General features: G+C 37.9%; 1 protein-coding gene across 8 annotated transcripts in view; it reads right to left on the bottom strand.

The window, feature by feature from the left end:
- The window catches only part of LOC149802894 (dehydrogenase/reductase SDR family member 11-like), a 33,907-nt gene extending 15,949 nt beyond the window's left edge, over positions 1-17,958 (bottom strand). Inside the window, exons 1-4 of one of the 8 annotated variants that reach the window (XM_089952373.1) lie at positions 17,663-17,956; positions 16,191-16,246; positions 6,078-6,219; positions 5,659-5,862 (exon numbers count right to left, since the gene is read on the bottom strand). In XM_089952373.1, the coding sequence (XP_089808499.1) occupies positions 5,659-5,862; positions 6,078-6,209 (336 nt within the window). In that variant the 5' untranslated portion in view covers positions 6,210-6,219; positions 16,191-16,246; positions 17,663-17,956. Of the gene's footprint in view, positions 1-5,658; positions 5,863-6,077; positions 6,239-16,190; positions 16,247-17,662 lie in introns of those variants that run through there. The other 7 variants (XM_089952381.1, XM_089952379.1, XM_089952374.1 and 4 more) reach the window with 7 other exon arrangements.
- Between the last annotated feature and the right edge of the window lie 5,411 nt (positions 17,959-23,369).

The raw sequence follows: 23,369 nt of genomic DNA, 5'->3' as shown, positions 1-23,369 counted from the left end.
ACCATATAAACAATATTGAATCTTTTATGAGCGTGCTGTTCGTGATATATTTATTATTTATTATAAGTTACGACTCTGGGTCTTAAAATTTGTAACAGAAATAAGAGAAACCAACAATTTAAGTAAAATCAACAAGCAATTTATTTCTCTACAATACAAAGTGAAAATTCAAGACAGAGTTTTTGTGAATTAAATCCCCAATAATTCTAAATGTCATACCACAAAAACAGAGAATCTTCCGAAAGAATTCCAATAGTCTTGAATGTCCTGATAACACAATGATCCAATTCAGAATGTCTTGGAATGAGTTCATAATAATTCAAAGTAGTAGTGGGTATCAATCCAAAAGCGAGTGACCACTTTTGTAATTAAAACAAATATTTGAAATAAATAATCTCAAATTATCTCTGAATATAGCTGTAAATGGTGATCAATGGATTCCCATAGACTGATTTAAAACATGCATGAATTATTTGTTTATCCAACCTGAATAAAATCAGATCCCCACTGTCCTACGTGAAGATGTAACAGCGACAGCTTAGGGTTCATATTCTGATGACAATTGAAGTAGCCAATGGAAATGCAGCTTCAGGAACCTAAAAGTGAATCAAATCGTTCGGCACACATTGATGCGACACTGCGACTATATAATGCTTCATCTTATTGGCTGATAAGAGTAGGTCAGTGGGGATCTGATTTAATCAGATTGTTGTCTATCAGATCCCTGATTATACATATTTATAGTAATTACATATGTCAGCAGGACATAACCCCGAAGCGGTCGCTGTCAGATCTTCACGTAGGACAGTGGAGATCTGATTTTAATCAGATTGTCGTTTATTAGATCCCTGTTTATACACATTTTCACTTGACCTAAATATGAATCATTCCAACAGAGAATTCCAATCTAATTGTGAACAAGAATGTTCCGTACTCAAACACTATGTGCACATTCTATTTACATCTTAAATTCATGGATGAAAGTTAGCCATGTAAATATTACATGATGTAAGGTACAACTTACAGTCATGGACAAGAGTTAAGCACACATATAAATATATAACATATGAAATGAATAGTTTATAGTTTTCAAGACCTTTTGTGAGCAAACCATTTGTATGATTCAATAATTTCCAAATAGTTCACAACAGTTCAACATAACCAATTCTGATACATATATTATAAAACACAAATCTATTGTCGGTTAATAAAATGTATGTTCATTTGTTCATATTTAATACTGAATCTTACACAATATCATTAGAATTTATGTACAAATTGAAATCAAAGTTTACCTTGAACGGATGTATGCTGAGTCCTAAACGGAAGACTGGTATATTACTAAACCAATCACCTCGTAAAATATAATTGATTTAAATTTTTAAAAAAAATTCTTTAGAAAATTGATGTAAACTTGAAATGGATTCTTTTCATGCATATCTGCGAATGACGTCACCTGACTGCATTAACGTAAACGAAACTGTTAAATGAGGTTTCCAAAGTTTTCATGGCAGTGAAAATATAAACTTCATTTAGGAGTCGATATAATATACGAATTTTTCTGAGAGAAACGAATTGTTCTCATAGTATGTAAGCAGTCTTTTATGCTGACGTACTCCGCAGTTCTTGTATTTTGATTTACTAAGGTGTACTTAGATTCCTTTAAGCCGGCACTTGAACTAACATCAAGCCTCTCTGCTATCTTAGAACATGTGCGCAACACAGGGCAGTTGATGCAAAGGTCGAAAAGCGTTCCAAAAGATGCTTCTATTGTTACATGTACACCAATTGTGAAATCATAATACGACGCACTTTGATGTCAGGATGCATCTCATTCGTTACATAATAAAAACAATATTTGGTGAAACAAGGTCCTATGTTATATCTGACGTAATAAATTGAAATCTCGTAAAACACAGGTCGCGGACTATCATCGCTTTCATCCGTATTATCTGTGACAAAACTCTGTATCGTTTGAACTCTCGCAAATTTAGATGTTTACTAAAACCAGGTAGGTAAAAGGTTCATGTAGATGCGATTTTTTTTTCGTGCCTCAGTTTGGGCTAAATTTCTTTAAGTGAAAACCAAGAAATGTTAAAACTAAGCTTTAGAAAGAAGTCCTTCAACAGTAGATGATTTGAATTTTAGAATGTTTAAGGTTTAATGATGGTTTGGTGTGAATGTGGACTTTTTCTGATTCCTTTTCCCAAAAGTGTATTGAAAATTGATAAAACAATTGGGGTATTTGCAAAATCAAATGCACGGAATCAGCTCATCACTATTCCTCCTATACCGAACGGACGATTTAATTTAATTCCAACTTGGCAAGTTTAATGAGTGATTGAACCAAATAAGAACTACGGTTATTTATCTGGCTGATTTTCCTGTTAAAAATTACCTGGAAAAATTAACGACAAAGGGGTATTTTTAAACACGCGTTAGAGAGAAGTGTCTTATCGCCTTTTCTGCCTCGTCACTTTGAGGATTTTATTTAAACATTGTAGGGTTAATGAGAGGTTAATACAGATGCACTGTGAGGTTTAATTCATTGTCGTATGGCTAATTATTAGGTATCGGTAAATACCCGGGTTTTAAAACTTATAAGCTGAATGATAGGTGCACGTACACGATAAGGTTTTAATGTTTTCTCTTTCATTTTGTAAATTCCCTGAATAATCGTTGAACAAAAGTTATTTAATGAATACAGAGTTAGTAAAAATAAACTTTCATGACTTATCTTTCCACATGGCTTGGAATATTAAACTGAGACTTTGTGGGTTTATATTCTCTTCCCACACAGCTTGGAATATTAATCTGAGACTTTGTGGGTTTATATACTCTTCCCACATAGCTTGGAATATTAATCTGAGACTTTGTGGGTTTATATTCTCTTCCCACACAGCTTAAAGTATGAAACTGAGACTTTGTGGGCTTATAAGTGGGTTTTATCTCTTTCTAATTATATTTTGGTTTATATTCTCTTCCCACACAGCTTGGAATATTAATCTGAGACTTTGTGGGTTTATATTCTCTTCCCACACAGCTTGGAATATTAATCTGAGACTTTGTGGGTTTATATTCTCTTCCCACATAGCTTGGAATATTAATCTGAGACTTTGTAGGTTTATATTCTCTTCCCACACAGCTTAAAGTATGAAACTGAGACTCTGTGGGCTTATAAGTGGGTTTTATCTCTTTCTAATTATATTTTGGAAATTTCTGGAAAATTGTCAGAAAATGTCAGTTATCGACTGGTTCCAGTGTTTAGAATCCTCTCCTTTCATCTATTACTGGCGAAATGTTAAGCTATATATATATATATATATATATATATATATATATATATATATATATATATATATATATATATATATACATACATACATACATACATACATACATACATATATATATATATATATATATATATATATATATATATATATATATATATATATATATATATATATATATATATATATATATAGTTTGTTCATCATTATGGAAATGTTTTGTTGCTTTATAATTTGTTGCTTTATAATTTGTTCCTTCAAAATTATGCTAGAGCGAAGATGAAGTGGGATATCTTTTTATTCACATTTTTATTTTTAATTACTAGAAACATAATATTAAATCTTTATTTAATTATCCTAACTGCAAAATATTTTTAGTTATTTCATAAAACCATAAATCAGAAACGATGTAAAATTATTAAACCTCTATATATTCGTTGGAGAAAACAAAAGACATATTCCGGGAATCTAACCGAACAAATTTTAAATGCATATGATAACGAATTTTATACTTTAAGGCTAGATTTTCTGAAAGGTAATGAGCAATGTGACCTTGGCAGATTTTTCCATCAGAATGGACTTGAGCACCCTAAGAAGTCCTGGACCCCATTATCCAGATGATAACTGAATGCAGTCATAATCTTATTATTATGAAGCGAAAATGTGTTTCGTTTAGCCGTATTTTCCAACTAATTGCTATTCATATTTTGTTTACAAGCTTTTATATAAGTTGCAAATGAAAGTGAATCAGCTTGATTCTGGGGGAAAATTAAGAAAGATAAGGAAAATCGGGAACGAATTACACTTAAATGTCTAAATTATTTTCTTAGTTCCGAGGTTGATCAATGTATTAGTATGAAAAAAAAATGCTTCAGAATCTTTCTAACTCTGTACTGGAAAGCTGGCGTTATATGTTATTATTAACATTCAATGTTTTCGTGATATTGCAGAATCTTTTCTTAAATAACTTTCGATAGATTTATAAGATTTTGAGGGATTTCATGAAACATCTAAGTGAACTAAGAATTATATTGCATATCAGTTCTTAGGCGTAGCCTTAGTTCATCAACCTGTACTGATACCGATGGACGGTTTTGGACGTCATTTCAACTTTTTTCGGGGGGAGGAGGCAAAATTTGACGGGCTTGTTAATTTTCGTATATAGACTACAGCATATTTATAGCACATGCAAATTCGGCCCCCCCCCCCCCCGCCATGACGTCCCTGTTTTGGAGTCTGATATAAACTATATGTGTTCCATAAATCTCTCCACTGATGCGGACAAATGTTTCCGCAAAACATCGGTGTACGATATTTCTTGAGTTACGGTTTACTGAAGGGTCCTTTCGGCGATATCTACTGAATATGTCCGAATTAAATCATGTTTGCCAGCTGGTAAATGCACATGGAATAAAACAATCCTACCTTCAGTAGACATTTCTAAGCTCGTAATACGTGTTATGTTTCAATTGAGAGTTTTTGTTTTTGAAGAATAATCATCGCTGCTTTCTTATGCATTGACTCTTGCCGCACGTAAGTTTCACCGATTTAAACACTTAAAGGAACCTTAAAATCCGAGTAAATGCAAGCGGATGCAATGTATGTACTCGCTTATAAGTCGAGTCAAACTGCAAAGAACAAAGATCCTAATATGCCGTAGCATAAAGCGCCTGCGGTTCAGGGTCTATGTTGTCTATTCTACTGATTACTCCTAACAAACTACACACCCCCAGATCTGCTGGTGCATAATGCGCCAGTAGATCTGGGAATGTACAGTTTGCAGTTGGGTTCGTCTTATAAACGTGTACATACGGTAGTAGAAATCGTCTTCTTGAATAGCTAACAGGTCACTTAACGAGTTTCCTCATTGGTTACTTTATACTGCCTGCCATGAACAGGGATTTGTGTGTGTGTGTGATTTCGATTTTTAACGTAGTTTTAACAATTTTTCAGTCATATCGCTACGATGTCTGCAGTGTGGCAGTTTAAAGTGATGTCTAGCACTGGGGCATCATGCCGCAGACATGTAGCATGATGTCTCACCCAGTCACATTATCCTGACACCAGGCCGACCAATCCTAACACTAACCTCTTACTGCTGAGCGCCAAGCGAGGCAGCTGTTAGTACCATTTTTGTAAGTCTTTGGTATGACTCGGCCGGGGATCGAACCCACGACCTCCCGCATCCGAGGCGGACGCTCTAACCACTGGGTCACCGGAGCGGTCGACAGGGATTTGATTTTCCGCAAGAGCGTTTTTACTCAAATATGCTTAGAGGCCATGTGCGAAGGAAGTGGATTGACGTGTCATGGCTTGCGAAGATACAACATCGTCCAAATTTTCGTCATTTTATTGACATACTTACATCCAGCATATTTCTCCACAGCTTGGTATCTCCTGACAACAGAGGTGCTGGATGAGCCAGTCCTGCATTATTCACACACACGTCTACCCCGCCGAATTCAGCACGAATCTTCTCAAACATTGCCAGAATTTCGTCCTCTTTTGACACGTTACATCGTATAGCCGTAATAGATCCGGGCGTGCCTCTTAATTCATTTTTCAGTGTCTGGAAGGGAAATCGCGAAACGTTAATGTTATCGTTGGCATATTTTGTCTTTTGAATGTAATGAAGAAACCATTGTAACAAGAACATATAATCTAGGTGAAGAATCACAGGGATAGACATTATTCGTGAAGTTTATTCATTTATGTGGCGCTTGGTTTGCCTTAAAACCTCAACTGTCACCAAATTAGATAGGGGAAAATAATGTACGAACATACCTCAATCTTTTCTGTTCGTCGTGCACAACCGATGACTTTCATCCCGAGCTGTGCTAGTTTTCTGACGAGCGCCTCTCCTATACCCGCAGATGCCCCTGTAACAAGTGCCACTCGACCTACCCACCGCTGCATGTCTTCTGATCTACGGTATTGGAAGTGCACTGTTGTAAATTATGTCCATGAGATTTCATGATAGCAATACAAAAAAGCATAATTCGCTGTCTCGTTGCTACGGTAGCATTCGGAATGGGGATCCAAATCAGCGATGTAGACATCGTTATTCACTGGGGATGCCCAAAGAGCATTCTGAGCTATTAGCAAGAGAATGGGAGATGTGCCAGAGATGTGAGAAAAGGTTATGCTTGTCTCCTAAATTACAGGACAAGCATGATGAAGACGACAACAGACGAAAACATGATAGAAGTTGCCAAATATCGGCAAGTCTGTTTAAGAAGAAAAATTCTTGAGGCATTGTGGATCCCCGAAATGGATAAACTTCCCGCTGGCCTAAAAGAATGTTCCGCGGGAAGTTGTAATATATGCTTTTGCGGCAAATGTAATTGTTGTGTAAATTGTTGTAAAACTTGTCAATGCAGTGGGAAGAAAAAAATATTGTTTTTGATTAAAATATAACATTATCCATATGTTATAAATTATGGTGTAAAATTATAACAGACGTATGTATGTATGTATGTATGTATGTATGTATGTATGCATGTATTCATAAATACCATTGTAAATGTTATTAATAAAGTTCATCATACTAATCATGTTATTAGTAATGTTAAGTATTAACATGTATGTATGTATGTATGTATGTATGTATGTATGTATGTATGTATGTATGTATTCATGGAGCAGAAACGTAAATCAAACAGACCAATATGCGCGAGAAGTGAAATAAAGGTTCAGAGAGGCGCAAGATACGCCAACATACTTACCTTATTGGGACTCGCAGATGATTCACCGACAACCGTCAGGCAGCTTCCTGAACCATCTGCGCAGTTACATAATAAGACTCATTCATAGGCCAAAGCTGGAACATCATCAGAAGCGTTCTCAGTGCCAAGAAAATGAATATCCCCTTATCAGTGTGGATAGTAGATAATTCCGGGCACAAGTACACGGAATACATCAAACTAGTCTCTAGCCTGCGCAAGAAACTTAATTATGTAGCACACGTGCGCAATTTGCAGTTGCATCTGCAATTTGGGATACGAGTGTCACGGGTACATCGGGTGCAGTGGTTTCGCCAGCGTGCCTGAATGGCCACCTATATTCAATGAATACCGATACTTGTTTGACCAGCCCCTTGGCTGACTTTGCCGCGCTCATTAACTTTTCAATGGCTGCTTTGCCCTTCCATTATCTGCCAGGACTGTATCATATCATGAATCATTTTACATTCTTTTTTATTATTATATATGCTTTGCCTCCAATCAGTGGAATTTACCCATCGAGTGCAATCATGGCATTCATGTCTTCTTCGATGATCCATCTGGCGATTCTGTCTACGGGTGTAGGATTGATCGCATTGAAGTCATAGATGAGGTCCACGTCAGCGCGTTTACATGAGTGTATATCACTTGACGTTTTATAAGTGAGATCATGTCGGTAACATGTAACTTCGACCTAATAAACTTTTCACCAAGATATTAACTTCACAGTTCTCCAGGTAGCTGCATTAACGCGAGTTGGACTTGCATTAAGAGTTTTCATGCGGCATCGCACACAATATAAAGGCATGAGTATAAGTGATACAACAATTGACATTCAACATGGCATCACAAAAAAGAAAAAGCAATGTTTTTTTTCATCATTGAATTGTCTGCGCTGGTGAAGCCTCGAGCACCCAAGTATGGTTCCCATGGAGTCGGCTCCGTATTTCCGAACTCAGTTCGTGCACTGATTATTGGCTCGCCGGATCCGGGAAAACTCGACTGTTGCTGAATCTGATCATGCGATGATCGACCTTGTTAATATGTACTCGGGGATTTCATAGAAACCATTGCGTCGTTACATATGTCTTCCACTGAGTTCTTTTCTAAGGTTGATGAAGCCGCAACAATTGACGACCTTGACCCGGAACACAATAGTCTTGTCGTGTACGACGATGTAATGCTTGAGAGGCAAGACAACTCCACAAGAATATTTTCCCAGGGCTAGCACAAGAACACGTACGCGATCTATGTGACTCAACAATACGCACACGTGGCCAAAGTGATCCAGGACAACTGCAACATGTTAATCCATGTCACCACTAATGTATGAGTCAATCTTGAGTTCACCACAGGAATTAATCAATGAACAAGGTCTTCAGTGGATTTTTAAAATTCCCGTACGTGCAGCTCTGATTACACCAATGAAATGGTACGAGCTCGTCTTGAAGGTATCAGCAAAGTCAAATGATGAAGCCACGGACGAGACAAACCCATGCGTGTATTCAGAGAGATTACCGGGTATCCCCAAGTCTCTCGCAGGCCGTGGGCATTCTATATTTGAAATATTTGATACATTACAAGCTGAAGACAATGACCAACGCAAGGCAATGTTTGAAAATGTTATGAAACAATTACAGGAGGGACAACGCACTAAACGAGGAACGGATGTAAGTCGTCCACGTGAACACGAACCTAGTACAATTCATGGGTGATCACATTTTCCGCAACATTCGCCCGAACCTAACCCCAAAAAGGAACCTATAACCCAACACGAACCTAATCTCAAACAACCTACCCATCGTTTATAAACAAGAGGGCCACTTAAATTTCTCCATCTGCTGGAACTTCATGAATTGTTCGAAGAGAAATGAAACAACATATACTTGCCTTTCCTTATCCTGCTGAATTTTCTACTGTTTTTCCCCAAATTACAAATCATGCATTAAAGTAAAACCCAACGAGAGCACGAGAAAAACATAATGAACTTGGCCTGCGAGGGTATTTGAAACCTCTGCAACACTAAACAAGTATAAAATCATTCAATCTGACAAATATTCAAGAGCATCGCGAATTTGCATCGAAAGCATGAAACAGCCATGGCAGAAATATAAACAGAATCGTATCTTTCTTTCGAGAATATGAATCAAATGTATGAATACGATAATGAATAGTATACAATGGACGACGATCTTACGAGAGACGATGAGGATGAGGCCTTGGCAGGCAGTGTAACAAACTATAGTTCCATCTGATCGTCTGGAAACACTCGTGGTGTCAGTTCGTGCCGATAAAAACGCACCATAAGTCATAAATGATGTCTGCATCGATTTGTCAGCGGGCTGTTCACCGACATGATCGACCTGGAAACGTTTCGTCCATTAATACACGAACTAATTGTTGATATATAAGACGAACTTGGTTCGTACAACACCATTGATGAACTCTGAGGAAACAATTCTCGCTAAGACGCTTTGAGTCTTAAGTGAAATCTATGACGTGATGCTGTGTGTCGTTGCAAGTACAATGTCGATGATCACGATCTCCACTAATAAACCCAGAATTATACGTGTTTTTCTTTAAACACCAATTACTGCCTGGCAAACCCACACACTCGAGATCGCACTAGCGTCGCTGCGCGTTACTACTGTTGGCCTTATATTCGATGGCGGTGTTTGGTTGCCTTGACGCGAAAAATTCGCTCGTATTTTCGGCAGAGGGTGGTCGAGAAGGTACCTGGAAAATTGTCGGACTTTCCACTAGGGCGTGCGACATTAACTCAATCAGTGAAGAGATCCGACGAAGAATTTCGTTGGTGACCACAACAAAATGACTCTAATATATATATATATATATATATATATATATATATATATATATATATATATATATATATATATATATATATATATATATACTGTTTCGTGTTTAGGCTCTCATTTACAGTAACAAGAAAAACGGAAGACAGCAAGCTTTGTAAAATTTAACAAATAATTTATTTCCCTAGAAAAACAAGGTAAATATGAAAAAAAAGAACTTCCGGTTTTAAGAATAAAATCCAAAAATAATCCAAGAATAATCCAAGAATTAAAAATTAGAAGTCCTAGTAATAAAATGTTCTAATGAATTTGAGTTCAAGTCCCAGCGAAAATTCATAATGGAAGGTGATGACGTATACTATAGCCAGCATAATACTAATGTATCTACAGTTCCTTGTTGAACCACAGAAAATAATATTCCGGTGTTTGAATTTCGAATAAAATTTCAATAACTGTCTTTGTCAAAGAATTCTGTATGAACACTTAAATATTCCAAAGGAAAAGAATTAATAATTCCATAAAAGAAAATTTCAACTCAAAATGGTCACAACAGACTTAATACCCTGACGTCTAAGTGTTTAAAAGCCTGACTGAAATTATCTCTCAAAACATCACTATTAAATCTGATTACTGCGCAATACCGGTAAAATCAGAATTTCGAAATAGAGGCTATTTGCATGTCTAAAGTCAAGTACACCGAGTACAACCTCGCTTTCACCCTATAAATCCCACATTAAGAATGAATACAAAATTAAAAAAAGTTGTTTACTTCAACTCTTACTAATTCTGTATCAAGGTCAGGAACTAGGTCAGCATTAAGATACAAAGTTCTAATATTAGGTGTTTGCGAAAAAACAGTCAGGTCAAACTAATTTCTGGAAAATGTCAAATTCCAGTAAATACAATTGCAATATAATAGCATGTAATGGAATAAAAAAATATTAAAAATAACAAACAAACAATTAAATCAAATAAAATATAAATTAAATCAAATATACATAACTATATATATATATATATATATATATATATATATATATATATATATATATATATATATATAGTTGAATACTTATCGTCATGACTTCAGATTGTTTGCTATGCTGCATGAAAATGCGTAACATAAAATCCAGCGCGTAAACATAGAGCCGGAATCGCCAGAACGTGTTCCAAGTGTTGAGCAAAGACGTTGCCATTCGTGGCAGGCCATCTTTGTTAGCCAAGGTTCCGATATGTTAACCGTATCAACACCTTGGCGGATCGAGCAGATATTTTAGTGCTTTGTCCTACCGACATCTATTGGATTTCTTGAGTTGCCTCTATCAGTATGTAACGCCAACTAACCAATAGCGCGTAACAGTGGTGCATTGTATATCGGCCGGAAATGGTTGATACTATGTAAGTTTGACATCGAAATATCAGCACGATCCGCCTAGGTATTGATAGGGTTAACATACAGGAACCTTGGTTAGCGAAGATGATGGCATGCAAACCCACTCGCGGACCTCTTATTTCCATTAGGTACTGGTTTAAAATAAAACTCACCTACATGGAGTACCGTGAAGTAAATGTCCTGGTGAAAAGTATGCCACTGCGGACATGGAACACTGATGGATATACGACTGTATTTCACTAAAAGACTGAAGCCAAGTGAAGAACCCTTCAATTGCGTTTGATGCTGCATGTTACCTACATGCTCGCAAGTATAAAGCATAAAGTGATATCAGTGCGTGTCGACAAACCGATGTAGATCTCATCCATGACTTCAATACTACTCAGAAAAAGAAATCGCCAGATATATTGTCTAAGGACGCATGAAGGCCAAGATTACACATCAAGCCTCATAAGTGGTGGCAAAGCAAACTGATATAAAAATAACATGGATGAGAAACAGCCCATAATATAATTCAGTCCATGCGGTTATTGGAAAGGCAAAACAGCCGTTGAAAATTTAGCTATCGCGGCAAACGTTACCTTGAATGTCGCTAGAACGGTGATGACCAAACAAGCTTTGTGGCAGATTTATCTACCTTGGACAAAGAAGATTTCCCGTGTATGGTTTGCGGTTTCGACCTCCAACAAAGTTCATCAGGCTGACATAGTGTTTCTCCCATATGGATGGGTACGTAGATTCACATATAAATATGTACGAACTGTCGTAGATGTCGTCAGCAGATGCAACAAGTTTCGCAGAAGCGTTAAACGTATCTACAAACGTGGACCGCTAACATGGCAGCGCCTTCTGCTGGTGGATACGGGCAAAGAATTTCTCGAAACTGTTGCTGCATTGTAGACGAAACACCGTGTGCAGTTTCGTCTTGGACATGTTAGGCCATTGGGGGCCATCCATTTAGTACGAACGCAAAAATCTGGCAAAGCTTGACCCCTCTTCCTCCCTGTACACATGCGTACTTTTTTTACATACCCCCACCTGCGTACGTACGCTTGACGCACCCCCACCCCCCGAATTCTATAGAACGGCCAACATTTAATCCATGCAGAAACGATCAAGGATTAATAATATTAACGTGTTTAATAAAACAGATAGTCCACCGACGTTGAATGTCTGGCTGCATCAAACAAATAAGCTGCGTAACTTTAAAAAGTTTGTCTAGTGTCCGCTAAATTTCAAACGCCGACTGAACCCCCAGTCGAACAGGTTACGTATTAGACAAATTATTATCAAGGTTTCACCCACCCCCCGTTAACATTGCGTACGTACATTATCAGTAGACCCCCCACCCACCCACCCAGCGTATGCATTTGGGTTAACCCCCCTCCCCTTCCATGCGTACGTACTAATTGGACGGCCCCTTGTGGAACGATTCTAGGGTAGACGTGCGAAACGATATTTTGGCAGTGACTACGCCCAGGTATTGTTGAATCATGATCGGTCTCTAGAGTGGGTGACAAGGCTTCGCTCTGCTATGACAGTCTTGAATAATGAAATTATATGTACGATTGGGTTGGGACCCACTTAAGCAATTTGTCAGAAAACGAGTCGCCCACAGCACTCGCGATAGATTAAGTAAAAAACAATCTGGTTTTGTATTTGAATGCCCCGGGGTTGTTAAAAGGCGGACAATGTCGTGCTTCTGAACCAGTATGGTCCATCAATATGTTTACGATCTCAGACAAAGACATTCCGGGGCAGACAACGCGCTACCATTTAGCATCAGCTTGGATAAAGTCAATGCCGTGAGTGGCGAAGCCTCTAAATAGTGCATTTGGGTTAAAGGGAATTTTAGGTCGTTCCAGTGAATATTTAACTGCCGTCAACATTTTTGGGGGTTCTGCGCGTGCCTGTATGCGTAAGTAGTGATTCCATCATGGAAAATCCATGGCTTGGTATCCAACGAGGAAATGCGATATCTGTTCAACCGAATAATATTTGCCGCGTGTAAAAATTCACGTCCTTGCTCAAGATATTCCACACACATGTTGTGCTTGAGATCTTTCCCGAACATAAACGGAGGAATTCCTTTAGCTTTCCTAATTTTCTTACTAGAGCTAACCACGATCAAGTGCATTTTAGGGCGCAGTCCTACGAATTATTCAAAGGGCTTGCCCGAGCAATAGTCATTGAATTTCCCGATAACATTCTTGTTGACATTTCTGAACAACGGATAGTTTTTCTGGTAATGCTGTGCCCATGTCCACGTAGACATCGTTGTGGGTAATGTGTTTCACATTGAGTCCATTTCTGTGTACAACATCTTAATGTTGTCGACGTACCGCAACCGAGTCGTATTAGTATATGAGCTGCTTTGACAGATCCAGTACAGATTCGCCAACGTAAATTGGTTTCAACAACTTTTGTTTGGATTTCTTGCTTTCTATGGCAACGAGTCCGCCATCTCATATACTAGTACTACATGACTCGAATTCCAGGTCGGCAATTAATCTGTTAAGTTTTCGTTTATCACTGTCCTGGACAAGGTCGATGCGAATGAGTTTTCGCAGTTCCTCCATGGTTTTCCCAAACATTACAATGTGCATCAGCTTGAAGAAGTCCTTTTCAAAGTCCTCTGAGGCAGCCGTTCGTAGATCCGTATTCATCTGAATGTATGGGGCCGTCCACGCACGCTGGTGAAATCTCAACACCCGATGTTCTCACGACGCAAGCAGTCTCACAGATACAACTGCAGGGTTCGAACAAAGACGACATAGTTCAGCTTTGGGCACAAATTCAGAACTAGCTTGATGCATTCGACAAACTTGCTACCAGAATCAGCCAAGAGCGCACAGTGGTACTAGTCAACCACTAACGGGGAGCCGACAACGCTGCTGGGGTCAGTGGATAATCATTTTGGGCGTGGCGAAATTCGTCGTGGTATTTTAAGTCAACTTCGAAGAAGTATCCGCAGTCGTTGTTTTTGTCGTATTTGTGAATGTGATTGTAGCCGTTTATGCGGGATCCATGAACTGAAACTCACATATGGGTATCGGTTGCATTATTGCCCTGTCATACAAGTCGTTTATGTCAAGCTACATGATGTAACTGTTTTGATTTTTTTTTCGGGCATTATCCGTTCACCTATAGGTTGTAAGATGAGCGTAAAGGTGACTTACCATGAAATCCGGTAGCGGTATCACGTTCAATAAACAAAAATGTTGCTCAATGTCAGTCAGCAATTCCAACTCGATCTTGACTTTTTAAAACATTGCATCCTAATCCATTCTTGGCGATGAGAAATAATGCGCGGGATAGAGATTGTACATACACATGGCGGTATCGCAAAAACCCTTCAAAAAACATTGGCTATCACATGTGTGATCATGTGTGTAGACAGATCGTGGTAGTCACCGAAATTTCGACAGGCAGACGTGGACCAGACTTTTGTACTCGTCCGCATCGTTCCATTTGTTGCGTTAAATCGTTTAATTTCACACATCATTTTATTTAATACCAAGTCATTTGAAATCTAAATTCATCATTCGGTTTTGCTCGTTAAATCATTTCATGTGACACCACAACCTTTGGAATCTGGATTTATCATTTTATTTGCTGGGTTGAGTCATTTAATTCCATACTACATCCTTTGTTTAATGTAATTTTGGCGGCGATAGCTGCCCATACGACTGCTCTTGGCAACATCAGAATCATTGTTTTCACGTGACGTCGCAAAACGTGTGTACTTCCACATCCGCCATTTTGAGTCCCTAGCCCCGCAAACCGGTACCTAATAACATTGTTCTTCCCGCATAATTACGAAGAAACATCTCATTTTGTGCGTAAGAATATAATAATACATCACATTCTGTTGTTCCTGTCAACCCCACGAGACCAAATGCGTGACTTTTCTACTTGTTTTCTTCAAGTAAAACATTTAAATTTCAACCATCTTTGTTATTCTTTCATTAACGATTAAGATCGATCAATAAACAAAAGCACACACAAATGGATACACAAACCAGTAGAAACATGTAATGATTTTCAATTTTCGTGGGCTGCAATCAATCATTTGGTAATCATTCAATTTAAAAAGAAACACTTTAAAAATGTCAATATTGTCTGTTTGTAAAAAAATAAATAACTGCATTTATATTGATAGCAGTATGCACGATTACGGTTCAGCTTCTCTCTTCTGTCTTTCGATATGAGGAAGGGAAATTCCAGCTTTATTTTTATTTTCATGCTATAGGGCACTTAATTTCAAGTATAATCTATGTATCGTTACGATGAAGTAAATGTGATTATCGACAGTTGAATCAGATTATCTTGAATATACATGATGACCAATGTTGACAAAGGTTTGTTAGGGACTCAAGATGGCGGCGCAAGGTACGCGCGCGTTGCATTGTGGGTATTTGCATACACAATCGTGACGCCTGTGAAAACAACCCATATATTTGTGGTAATTTTAATGTAACAACTAACAAAAGGCCAATCTGGTTTTCTAATACGAACATGTAACTTCTTTATATTCTTATCATGGAGAAGTAATAATTCACCCACCCACCTTGAAAATGGTATATAGATTACCAAGAGTACTGAGAGCAGGGACAAATTTGTATTCGTAGCTTATTCTTCTTCCAAGATGGAACATACTGTAAGCTGACTTTTTGGATTCTGGCATCTGCATTATACACACGGAAAAAAGGTCTATTTAACAAGTTAAGTTACCGAATTATTTAAGACGAATAATCTCCCTTTAGTTATACATCTTGCCTGATTCTTTTTCTTTCTGAATTCTAGTCCAATTGCCATAAGCACAGGGGCTCGCATCGTTGCTTTCAATTTACGTACCAGCCATATATGTACTATAAAAGCTACACAGTACATGTATGAACGACAGGTAAATTGAAAGCAACAAGACGAGCCCCTGTGGCCGTCAGGAAACGGAATCACTTACCAGACCTGGATAACAACACCACACGTACCTTTGAAGATGTCTAGCTTAATGCACTGCTGTATCAAGAGAAAAAAAGAGAATGAAATAGTTGGAACAAATAAGAACACTTCACAAAACAAGGCCACAATCTAGAATATAGTAACACTGGCTAAGGTGAATGTTGATAAACTCGTGCATGGCAAGCCGCGTATGTGCCTTAAAGTGGAAACGCTTCGTGATGTCGATGCTGGCTTATGTGAACTCGAGAGAGAGAGCAACGAGAAAAGTCACACGATCTGTTTAAGTCAGTTTTTGTTGCTGTTGTAGGGTTTAACGCCATTTTGCAGCACACGATAGGCTATACATGGCGGCCAGTATTAATGGTGGAGGAAGAACCCGGGAAAACCCCGGAAAGAACCACCGACCCACGAGAAGCTACTGGCAAGCTTTCTCACATATCCACATTAGCCGAATCCGAGACTCGAACCCACGCAGACAGAGGTAAGATGGCAGTGATCCGTAACGGAGAGCGCTTTAGGCCACTCGGGGCCCCCGTTTAAGTGAGTTAAAGTGTATATCAACGTGGTCATGTAGGCGCATGTACTCAGATTAAATTAAATATTGACTGCTGCTCTAAAGTTAAATACTGGATTAGTTTCACCAAAATGTATTTAATCCTGATTGTGTGCATCGCTTCACCCTAACTGTCTTTAAAACACTACTAAACAAAAATTATTGATCAGTATAATGGCGGCAAGGTACTAAACTGGGTCATGAGAAGAGCATATCGGGCCCATCATAACGAATAGCAGGGTAGTACACATTTTTTCAACACGCGTGTCAACATTGTGACGCCACAGCGTGCGATATTCACTGCAATTTGTACTGGATCACATATTTAGGTTGACATCGTCCAAAACTGTTCACATATTTTAACACCGAGTTTTACCGTATTTGTTTCACAAGGCGTGTTAATAATAATAATCTCCCAAAGGAATATAGATGTATGAGGATCCAAATAAAATGAATATATATCCATTTAAAGGTATGTGTAATCAAATTCAAAAAATGACACCCATTACAGAAATAGTCGGTACTGAAAGCCTACGTGACCTGTATGACGTATACTTTAAATGAGGTCTCCACTACATGCTCTCAATTTCTCCAATTCGCGAAATAAAAACTTCCATTTCGCTTAATCGAAGTACCTCGCAAGCCAACAGTGCCCCTAAGGCGAAAACATTTCGCGTTCTCGAAGCTCAAATACGCGTATTCGCCGATTGGACAACTGGACAAGTCATTTTAGTCTGAAAATGCGAAAATATAACCACGGTCATAAGACGTTTATTTGCTTTTTACTTTTAGCTCAGAGTGTACTAACATGCAATGAAAAATACTTGAAATATTATGTGAGAGACTGCGTGATTAAAATAAAGTTTCCAATTGGCCAGAGAGAGAGAGAGAGAGAGAGAGAACATTTGATTATCGAAAACCTTCAATCCTGTCGCCTCAAATACGTGATTCAAACTACTTTTGTGATTTGTTCCACTGAGAATGCGTATTCCGGTCTCGAAAAGGCGCATTCCTGTTATCTCTGTCACGTCGCCTGGCCGCGATTACGTAAGTCAAGATCAAAGGACTTGGTTAGAAGTCATGTGCATATGTTAGACCCCGCGGTTATAGTGGCCCTGTTCGGAATTGTTACGAGAGCCCAGCTTGTTGGGTGTCAAAAATCACCTGTTGACGTTGAAAGCTTTGTTCAAGAACAAAGGACCCTTATTGGCGTCGTAAATCTCACCACTATGGACCGCAGGTACCCGGCGGTGATCAAAATTCTTTCCCTATATTATTATGTGGGTATGGAAAAATTGTGATCACCGCCGGGTACCTGCGGCTTTCCATACCTGCGGCTTTCCATACACCACGCTGACAGACGGCCGAAGCATTGTCTGCTAAGTTGAATAGAACAGGGTAGAATCGATATCCAATCGGAATTGAGAGAGGGTGTGGTCACCAGTTCAACTCGAAGTTAACAGAGTACGGTAGACTAGAAACCCCCAGTTATTGTGAAAAATCGTACTGAGAAGTTGTAGCAATAACTCCGGGAAAGCCACTCGTGAATTGGCTCAAAAATCACAAATTTACTGACGTTTACAGGAAACTAAATATGCCGAGAAAGGAGTACACATACAATTATAAAACAAACAAGGGAAGTAGATTAGATAAATTCCTATGCACAAACTTCGACGAGAAAAAATACAAAGAAGCAGGTATAACAGATTTCAAAATTTCAGACCACAAACTCATATATCTAAAATTAGAGCTAACATCAAAAAGCAGATGGGGAAAGGGAAGGTGGAAACTAAACAACAAAATATTAGAAGATCCTGACTTTATTAAGGAAATTAAAAACGAAATCAACAATTTTATTAATAAAGGGAATCTAGACATTATAAGAGAATGGGACCAATTAAAAAAAATGTTTAAAAACATAGCCATAAAACTCTCACAAGCAAGGAGTAATAGATTGAAATTAGAAAGGGAGGCAATAAATTTTCAACTAAAGGGAAAAAATACAACAGAGCGGGAAAAACAGTTAAAAGACAGACTAAATAAAATTATAGAAGAGAAAAGGGGAGGCAGAGTAGTAAGAGCAGGGAAGTACACGGATTTATATAAAAAAGCGATAGGACTATACAAACGCGAAGAACTAAGGGGGGGGGGGGAGAAAAATCTAGAGAGCCTAAAGGTAAAAGGGAATAAAAAATAGTAGACAAAAACGAAATTTTAAAAAACATAAAACTTTTCTACAGCCAATTATATACATCGCAAAACATTGAAGATGGTACGATTGCGGAATATCTTCAAGATATCAGCTGTGAGATGATTTCAACAGAACATAAAAACTTATGTGATGATTTCATCTCGCAAGAGGAAGTAAAGAAAAGCATTCAAACATTCACCATAGGGAAATCTCCAGGTGGAGATAGACTCACCCCAGACTTCTATATGAAATTCTGCGGTGAGTTGTCGCCACTATTAGAATGGTTATATAACAATATTCTGCTTAGAAATGATACTATGACCGAAAGTATGAGGGAGGGAATTATAATATTAATATATAAGGGGAAGGGAGACAGGGAAGATTAAAAAAACTGGAGGCCCATCTCCCTCCTAAATATGGACTACAAAATCTTAAGTAAAGTCTTAGCAGAAAGGATGAAAAGGATAATGGGAACCATTATAAATGTCAACCAAGCCTGTGGTGCAAAAGGTAGAGACATACAGAATAATATTCTGAACATTAAAACAATTATAGACTACATAAACTAAACAGGACAAAAAGGTGCTATGGTACTTTTTGATCAAGAAAAAGGCTTCGACAGATTAGAACACAACTTTATACAAAAAGTGCTAGATAAGTTTGGTTTTGGAAACAACTTCCAGAAATGGACTAAAATCCTGTATAATAAAATAACCTCAAGGGTACAGGTAAACGGAGCCATGACAGATAAATTTGATATTGAAAGATCAGTGAGGCAAGCCTGCCCACTATCTATGCTATTATATGTAATAGCAATTGAAACCCTAAGCATAAGTATAAAACTGAATAAAAACAGTGAGGGTATTAAAGTTCCAAATATAAAAGAAGAGGTAAAAATGTTACAACACGCAGATGATTGCACCAGTTTCATAAAGGACCCGAGCTCCTTTAAACACCTGATAAAAGAATTTGGAAAGTTTGGGAAAGCATCAGGATCTCAAATTAACCATGAGAAAACCGAAATCCTTGAGATAGGTAACTGGCGAGGAAATCACTCTGGATTACCCCACAATTAATCCGAGACAAAGTAAAAGCCCAATTAAAATCGGTCTGTCTTGGAAGTGGGCCTGTGTTGATTTTGGTTGCCGCTGATATACCATCGCTTCTCGTCTACACGGCCGGTGCACCCCAATTCAGTGTCTTCTTAGTTTCTGTCATGTTTGAAAACTCTGTCGCATTCACCGTGCACAGACTCTAGCGCATCTATATAGAGAATGGAACGTCACAGGCACCTCTCTTTGGATTAGAAGACAGGCTCCGTACTGTGACTGAATTTTGTAACGCGTATTGGGATAGGTGAAAAAACTCATTCCGTTTCGATCCGCTCTTCCACTACAGATAGACCCATTCACTTCATTCCCTTCACCGTTCTCGTCACACGATGTGGACTAATGTTGAATTATCCTCTCGTACCCTCGATGCTGATACAAACGGACTTATCCCTGTCTGTAAAATCATCATGGATAATCATTTGGATCACCGATACGAGCGTTTGGAAAAGAAGAATATATGTGGAGAGAGAAACAAGGCTGTTTAAGGAGAGTCCTCATCTACGGTCCAGAATCAGAAGAAGTCTGAGGAAGAGAAGAAGACATATGAGATGCCCTCTATGTTAACGGAATGGTGTTAACAAAAAAAAACAAAGGGCCTTTTTCAGGGCCACTCATATGCTTCGAAAATATTTGCTTTCTTGCCTAATTTTGTTGTCAATTTTATAGTTAACGTATGATAGATTGATGTTATCAATCTGTGACTATGTTGTATGTGTTATATATATGTTTATGTCCCGCCAGGCCCGCCCCCCGCCAAGCGTTCTATGTTTTTCCCCGTTGTTTGGTCCGATTGAGATCAGACCATTACAATATTGTTGCTAATCTCCAGTACCGTGATGTCACCCATCACCAATTCCTTTTGACCCTAGACAGTGCCAATCCATTGTCTCTGTACATTCCCTATGTTAAATTCCCTTTGACCCTAAACGTTCCCAGGGCGTTTAAAAAAGTGGTGACCCTAAACGTTCCCAAGACCTTTTTTACTGGAATTTCCATAGACTCTACGGTATTCCCTATTACTACTACCGGTCCGTGTTTACACAAATAAGACATGTAATGGCTTAACTATGGTAAGTAGTCATACTTTAGATGTCAGATTTACAAAGTACCCTTTTTGGTCGCTTGGCTCCACAATTTTCTGCCGATGTACAATGCACCACGCAAATTCGTTAGCTGGCATTACATACTAAGGGAGGCAATCAATTAAATCCAATAGATGTCGCTAGGACAAAGCACCAGTATATATGTTCGATCAGCCAAGGTGTAGACATGGTTATCATATCGGAACTTTTGGCTAGTGAAGATGAAACGTGGTTTGAGTTGGAGACATCTGCCGTGAATTTTCTATATCATCGATGAAGCGTACCCACTGGTATGGTGAAAGTTCCACCGATTCTAAAAGGTGACCCTCAAGTCTTCCATAAAAATATAGCACACGAGGGGGGCATTTTGTACTCATTGCCGTTCCATTTATTTGGAGGTAATTTTCTTTATTAAATTCAAAGTTATTGAGTTTTAGGGCAAACTCCAGGAGTTTGACTAGGAAGTGAGTAAACTTAGAACGTTAAAGAGACAATAATTTATATTAGTATTGCACACACCTGGTCATAAAATACATAATCAATTAGCCTGTCATTTATAATTGTCATTCATAGAATGTCTCACCGGCTGTCATCGCTAGTAGTCAAAATTTAAAAACACTATAACATAACCATGTAAAATTATAGAAAACGGTACTGAATTTTAGTGATTTTACCATCTTAAATGTTCTCTTCTCCGAAGGCGCATTATTCTAAAGGAAAATCGTATACCTGCACAGAGCACCAATATTTAATATCGCCCATGGACCTTTCAGTATTTTAGTTATAAACATGTAGTAGTTCATAGTTCAGCGACCGTTGGGATTTTTTGTTTTTCAACAAACATGTCTGGTTCTGCATGTAAATGTGACATACAACATTACTGTATGTTTGGATCTTGAAACTTGAGGTTAATTTTGTTTTTAAAAAAGTAGTTCAGATATGTTCTGGTATAAAGACACGTGTTTTTAAATTGCAAAAAAATACTGTGTGGCTTAAATTGGATTCAACCGTTTTAAACTGGCTGAGAGTTCAGCAACCGCGAGTTATATCTCGTAATCTGAAATCAATGTATTATTTAATGTCATCTCTGTTCAGAAGGTTATACATGATTACTTTGTACTGAAGTTTGCTAATTTATTAGTACCGATCTTTCCTTTTTCCACATTACCAATTTTTATGGATATTTTCTCACGATAACTTTCAAAATGAGATATAACTAAAATATTTGCTGTGCTTCGTATTCACTTAAAACAACTCGTGTACTTTAAGACTAGTGAGCGGTTGTTTATTTATTTCTTACTGTATCTGACCATTGTATGTATTTATAAATGTTATGTATGTTTGACTTAATTATATCTGATTTAATATATAATTATTTCAATTTAATTGTTTGTCAGTTTTAAAAAATATATATTTTTTTTCATTACATGATATTGCAATGTAAATTTATTCACTAGAGAGATGATACTTTTTTTCAGGAAATAGTTTGACCTTGCCTGTTAGTTTATAAACACCAGGTGTTGATCTAAATCCTGACCTTGGTTCAAAATTTGTAGCAACCATCGTAAACAAGCTCTATTTTATTTTAAAATGATTGGTTGTTTTCGAGGTCATGATGGGACTTTGTCTTTCAGATGTAAACATTTTTATGGAGAAGCCAGAGCTGCCTGTGATACCATGTAGATATAACTTTCTCATGAGACCTTCATGTCATACAACGTGAAAAGTTTTTTCAGCATGGAGGGTGGCTAAGGCGAGTGACTTATTTGTATCTCCTGCCTCAATGATCGCTTCTCTTCATCTGATATTCATCTCTTTACTGATATCTGCCATGGATTTCCACTCACTGTGTGCGTGTTTCCATCCTCTATAGGCAGCTGGCTTTTATCGTTTTTGTAACGATATGACCAGGGGTGGCAAATGTGGCTTGGTCAAGGATCTTTCAAAGTGAGATACATCAAGTAGTATTTTGAGTGATCCATTTCTTCCTTGACATTGCCGTATTTGGTCTAGAAGTTTGAAGATTGTGTCTCTGAGTAGATCCAAGTCGTACTTATTTCATCTGCGTGTGTTAGGCAAATTTCCTTGACATTTTCTTTCCTCTCTTGGTGTTCTTTTTTTTTAAAGTTAAGTTACCTCTAACTGAACCTGTTCCCATTGTATAACGTAGCTTAAGTTGGGGCAGATACAAGTCAAGGAACTATGTCTAAGATAATCCGAAAACTGGGACACGTATCCGGGG

The sequence above is a fragment of the Sinohyriopsis cumingii genome, chromosome 3, assembly GCF_028554795.1.
Source record: "Sinohyriopsis cumingii isolate HCF-2022 chromosome 3, ASM2855479v2, whole genome shotgun sequence".
Lineage (NCBI taxonomy): Eukaryota > Metazoa > Mollusca > Bivalvia > Unionida > Unionidae > Sinohyriopsis > Sinohyriopsis cumingii.
The sequence above is the reverse complement of the archived record's forward strand: the minus strand, read 5'-3'. Positions and strand labels throughout refer to the sequence as shown.